At 39.8% G+C, this 6,235-nt stretch overlaps 1 protein-coding gene across 1 annotated transcript; it reads right to left on the bottom strand.

The window, feature by feature from the left end:
* Positions 1 to 92: 92 nt before the first annotated feature.
* On the bottom strand, positions 93 to 5,582 carry LOC104947949 (phosphatase and actin regulator 3-like). Its single transcript, XM_010774075.1, has 5 exons — positions 5,130 to 5,582; positions 2,943 to 3,004; positions 2,221 to 2,361; positions 1,022 to 1,098; positions 93 to 600 (listed from the first exon to the last, which is right to left on the bottom strand). The coding sequence occupies exons 1-5, from the start codon at positions 5,218 to 5,220 to the stop codon at positions 585 to 587; spliced, it is 387 nt and encodes a 128-aa protein (XP_010772377.1). The 5' UTR covers positions 5,221 to 5,582; the 3' UTR covers positions 93 to 584.
* Positions 5,583 to 6,235: the final 653 nt, after the last annotated feature.

The raw sequence follows: 6,235 nt of genomic DNA on the forward strand, positions 1-6,235 counted from the left end.
CTGTCAATACAGGCAGTTTCAACAGTACATCCCTTTTAAAAAGTTTTAAAAAACACCATAATCCCACAAATATTCACCACACAAGACGGAGAGTTTGTTAGAAATTGAAAACCTGTATTGTGCAGACAATAAATAGTGCTTACAAAGGGAATTCTGTCCTTCACACAGACAAGGTTTCTGTTTACACCGTTGATATGAAACGCATCACCATCTGAATCAGTGGGACTCACACACATCCCTCGGGTGTGACTACTGAAACTGGAGCGGGACTGGGAGTCGACTGTCACATGCACATCCCCCCCCTTCGTGTGGCATCAAAAAGAACGTCTTTCAAAAGTTTACAAAAAGAAGTCTCTGCTTGTCGAACGCCTCGCTCCTCTGACAACATGGAGGACGGGTTCAGGAGGTTTTGTATTCTGAGCAGAAATCCCCGTGTACCGGCAGCTCCGTTTCTAGAGACATAGCCTCCAAAGTTGGCTGGAAGCGAATCCCAGGATCGCCCACTAACTGCGGGCCGGGCGCTGGAAGACTGCATCTCCCCTGACAGAACCACACATCAGCAACTCTTCACAGAAGAAACCTTGCTATGGCCGGTGAAATCTGCAAAACAAGAGGGTAAAAAGTGTGAGTGCGAGGATGAAATATTCACACAGTAAGGCTTCTTCAATCAAAAGGTCTATTAATAGCGCAGCGGACAGTGCAGCAAATGGCCTTAAGTGAAAAAAAGGGTCCTGCGTAAGCACAACCGAGGCTAATTCAGGTTTTTTTATTTTTTTTAGCTGGTGACACTTTTGACGAAAGCAAAACGCAAGCTAAATATATCCGGACATTCATTATAGTTGAGAGGTGGTGCAACTCTCGTCTCAAGGGGCCTGGTGGCAGCTATATTGAAGCCCTACTCTGCACTCATTGAGGTGAAACTTGTAAAATGCACCTTTGTGTCATTTCACAAAGTCACAGCGACCCTTTTAGACATCAAATTAAAACCAGAAAGGAGAAGAAAAGGACAGTAATAACCCACCTCGTCAGATGCTTGCTCGAGGTGTGGACTTCCATCTCCGTACTTTTGAACTCGTTCAGCTCCTTTCGTATCGCCGCCTGTAAAAAAAAAGCAACATGAAGCGTGAGCACAGGTGGGAGAAGAACTATCATGCTTTATTAAAGTAAAAGAAGAACAGTTTGCTCTTAATGGGAGCCTAAAATGCTCATTTTCAGGTTCATATCAGTGTGTAGTGTCTCTACTGGGACATGTCTCCATGCTTTAATGTTCAAAAAGCTCTTTATTGTTCTCATGCTGTCTTTGCTGCAGCACCTCTTTTCACCCTCTGTCTGAAACCAGAGCCTAGTCTGCTCTGATTGTGCTTGTGATCCGGCTTGTGATTGGTCAACTGCTTAAAGATGTATCGCCCCTTAGCCTATCACGTACAATGTGTTGGAGCGCTAGCCAATAGAAGCGCATCATGTCATATAAGCACATCATGTAAATGTAAACATGTAGCTATGAGTGTTAAATAAATGTAGTGGGGTAGAAGTATAAAGTATATGTCAAATAATACGTAAGAATGGTCTTTGAGTAAATGTACTTTACAACACTGAGCACAGGTGTTTCCCTTCAAACAGACGTGATGTCACTCAGGTGGTGAAGCTCACACGGGACTGGAGAAGCATCTGTTGTTTAGGTGCAAATGATGTTAGCTTTAATGGGTTTAACGTCAAACAGAACGTGGTGCTGGAGGTTTTATAGAAAGGGTTTCTGCCGGGTTGTCCAACTTAAATCTAAGAGGTTTTAAGACTTTTTTATAACCATATTGGAAACAATGTACTGCTTGTTTTATGATCATTTTAACATATATGTGAGATCCTGAGCAGATATGATTATAAAACCAACTAGCTTATTTTGGCAGTACCTGTGCCTCACACTAGGTGGCACTGTGAGTCCCACTGTTAACATGTTGTATTATTATATGGTTTTATTGTCAAAGCTACAGTGTAGAATTGGCCATGAAAATCTTATGACCTGAGCTCCTCCAACAATGCAGCATATATAATAAAATACTAAAATACAAAATACAAGGTCTATGTTGATGCATAATAAGACTTTTTATGACCTGCAGAGACGCTGACACAGGTAAGCTTCACAAACAAACCAAAAAGTCAGGATATGGACCCCGAATATACATTTTGTACTACTTTTAATATCTAAAAGGCTTTGTTTCTTACCTTGTCAGAGGCGGACAGGCGGGTCCAGGGTTTGTCGGCCCGCCTGTCGTAGTCCTGAGCTTTTGCCACTTCCACATAGTCGCTGAATCGGATCAGGATCTTCCTGTCCCGCAGCTCGTCTACTGTGGGTCTCTGGTTCAGCTGGAAGACAAAGAAAATGTCAGATCTCATTAGCTTATCAAAGCAAACGGGCAGAAACGAGACTGGGCTGGGCAATATCATTGTAATGTAAACTATCTGTAGGAATTTCAACCTTTTGGTCGGCTTTTAAAGACGTTACATTTGGCTCGGTCAAGCTTGGATTTTTTTTTATAGACCAACCGATAATCAATTACTTTTTTATTATAATTAAGCTGCGATTAGTTGCCTTTTTCCACTTATTATTTGCTGTAGACATTGTAAAGCCCCCTTAGACGATCATTTGTGTGAGTAATTTCTCATATTGGTCTTTATACTGTTAACAAACATGGTTGAATTTGACATTTAAAAAATTCAGATTATTTTGTGAAAGCATGAATTCTACAATATTATCAAAATATCAATAATCAAGATGATCGGTCAATGAGATTGTGAACTAAGATTTCTTTCATAATGTCCAGCCTTACAGAGAGAGAGATTGGTGGTAGAAATTACATATTAAAAAACAGCAGAAGCAGGTTGGGTCTGTTTTGCTTCCTTAATGTGAGAGCAAATAGAAATGTAATGTCCGTGCCGCTGCTCACCTTTCTGTTGAGCCGCTGTTTGATTTCTCTCCTCTCCTCCTGCTCTGTCTGGTCATTTCTTTCTGTTGACGCAAAAAAAAAAGACAAATATTATAACCAAAAGTCAGAAGAAAACAAGTTAATTAAATCAATACACAATCCCCAATGGTTATTTAAAGAGACTAGACAGTAGATGAAGTCTGCACAGATAATGTGTGTGACTCTTCTCATCAATACTCAGAGTGAAGAAGTGCTGAGGACAGAACTGACCTCAGATCAGTGCTGAATGAGTGTTAGAGAGCGGGTGGATTACAGCTTCTATAGAGTGGTGCAGGAATGAGTCCTTAAACCAGGAAATGAGTTACAACTTCTGGTTCCCTCGTCTCAAAGTCAACATGTTTTTTGATGCCTGAAATGAGGTCTGTGGTTTAAACAAATGTAAGAATGTTTAATGTCTTGTTCTACCCCTGGTATGAACCGGTGAAAGTCCAGAGATTCTCGGTATCATAAAAAAACGGCCGTTGCTAACAAGTGACAAAATAAACTACTTAACGTCATCACGCTGAACATTAGCCACCTTTAGCTTAGCGGTTGTGACGTGAAGTCATGTGACCGTGATGTAGTTAGTTTGCAGCTTTTTAGAGACTGCAAAAAAAGTGGTGTTAATATGTGGAGATTATTCTGCTGAAGTAAACATGTAAACATCACAAACTTGTTTTTACCACAGAGCTTAATTTGTGCAATTTTCTGAAATCCAATGGACAAAATCTCATTGTTTTTTGGTCGAGGGAGCCCTTGCGATGCTAACTTCGGAGTCGGCCTACAAATATGTAATTGCTGCACCACTCTATAGGATTAATCTTTATTAAATACAGCAGAAAGATCACTAGAGGCCACTTCACTTATTCTTAAATCGCGCTCTTGTTTTAATTCCTGTAAAAATGTTGATCTTGTTTGTTAGCTTTAAACGAGTCTGGCACCAAATGATGAGCATATTTTTAATGAAGGTGTTTCTGGTGAGGACACTGAGTGAATGCATGTGTCACTCAGTCAGTTCAGCCTGAACACATGTCGCTGTGCAGAGACGCTGAGAGACGGACAGCTGAGATCACACCTGGCTCAGATCCTTCATTCCTCACACGGCTGTTTCATTATAGTATCAGGAACTAGATGCTCCTTAGATCACTTTTTAATTCATCTGTTTTGTTAATTTCTCTTCATAGCATTTTGAAGCACCTTGAGATGACTTGAAGTGTGTTATGAAATGTATTATGACAGATCGACTGCTTTCGTTAGAAGTGTTATGATCTGACACCTCCTGACACAAGTGGAGCTTTTCCCCTGAAAGCAACAGTATGACTAAGAATGATTAAAGAGCTGAAATGATTCTTCGATTATCAGAAAACGTTTTCTCATATTTGATAAATATTGTCGTTTTTCAAACAGAAAAAGTAGAAATAGTGAACATGTATTTCATATTCTCTCATTTCAGCTTCAATATGAGAATATTGTGTGCTTTTCTTTGACAATAAATAATATCAATAAAAAGTTAATTATCTTTGGTATTTGGACTTTAGGTCGTCATTTGAAGACGTAGAGGACATTTCTTTGTTTTGATTAAATACAAAGTATTAAAAGAACCTACAACTTGGACTACAGTCAAGTACCACGTTTCAATGAAAACAGTAGAGGACAATGATTTGGGGGATTTGTGGTTAAAAATGTATAGTTTTTGAATATATTTCTTGCAAATATATAAGAAAATCATTTTATTGATAATTAATCTGCTGATGTTTCTTAATTGATTCATACATTTAGAAAATACAAATTAAACTCACAATCAAAGCAATGATATGGAGATCTAACTGCTCTTGTTTTGTTGTTGTTGTTGTTGTTGTTTTTTCATTAAAACTTCTTAAACTAAAGCAGTGGACATCCATTCAGCCCCCATCACAATAGTCACTAAAATATATTAAAGTGTAACCATGTTTCCTTAAAATGGAGAAACGTCCACATCAAGTAAAATCATGCCCACGTTTTCAAAATAAAAGCATATATTTTGGACATAAACACACGTATTTTTCAAAAATAAACACACACAAGACGTCCCATTACGAGATGTGTACACAAACAGACAATTGTGCTGTCAGGAGAAAAACGTAATGATAGTAATTGTTGGATAATGACATATAAAGCTCCATCTCTTACGTTTTAAGATGTTCCGGCTCTCCAGCTCCTCCACGGCCGGCCTCTGGCTCAGTCGCCTGCGGAAGAACACCAGAATTACGTTCTGGACCATCTCTCCCTCCTGGACCTCCTCTTTCCAACACCCCCTCCTCGGCACAAAGTCCTTTCCCCGACTAATACTAAAAGCACTTCGGGAACTTAACCCGCTGTCCAGAGCACCAAATCCCGCGCATCCAAAGCGCAAACGCCGCGTCCCACCTGGAGTCCAAACTAGTTCTGCTATAATGACATTTAAAGCTCCACATCGGGAAATAAAAGTCCGGTTGCGCGTTTAATATCGCGCCGCAGACAGAGCCAGTTTGGTGAAGAACAGAGGAAGAGTTTCCCTCGGATGTGGAGTTTAGATGAGAGGAGTGTGTGATGTAGTCCGGGTGGAGAGTGCTGCGCTGAGCGAGAGGAGCGGTGAGTGGCGCGGGGAAAACCGCCTGCCTGCTTTAAACACCATGAGCAACACACTCATGTGAGGGGGAGGGACTGAGAGGGAGATCCCGGTGCGCTCTCACACACACACATATTTTTTTTTCTTATTTGTATTTAACATTCTGTTTTATGATCTATTTTTACATTGCAATTCATTTTTGTCGATCTGTAACACCCCCTAAGACAAAATGTGTTTTATGAAAATGTTTACCTTGAATGTGTACTTTTTATATGTTTTATTAATGTGTGCTTGCCTCTTTATTTAATATGTTAAATCTACAATTTGTGCTTTTATCTGACTGTCTTTGCTCTAACAATATTAAAGGGGTCCTATAAAGCTCATTTTCAGGTTCATATTTTGTTCTGGGACATATCTCCATGCTTTAAAGTGGACCTATCATGCTATATTAAATATATTGTAGGGCCATACCTATATAAAACATGTCTGTGAAGTTCTTTTTTCAAAATACCAAACAGATCCCCCATTGTAGCCATCCCTCTTACTGCTCAAACCCCTCTTTTGCAGCCCTGTTAGAGAAACGCAGATTTTGGAGAACCGCAGATTTGGGGTCCTTAGCTTGAAAAAAATAAATAAGAGGAGGCGGAGCTAATGCCTGATCAGAATTCTACCGGAGATAAAGTTAAAT

This window comes from Notothenia coriiceps, unplaced genomic scaffold, assembly GCF_000735185.1.
Source record: "Notothenia coriiceps isolate Sejong01 unplaced genomic scaffold, NC01 NC01_scaffold00013485, whole genome shotgun sequence".
Classification (NCBI taxonomy): Eukaryota; Metazoa; Chordata; class Actinopteri; order Perciformes; family Nototheniidae; genus Notothenia; species Notothenia coriiceps.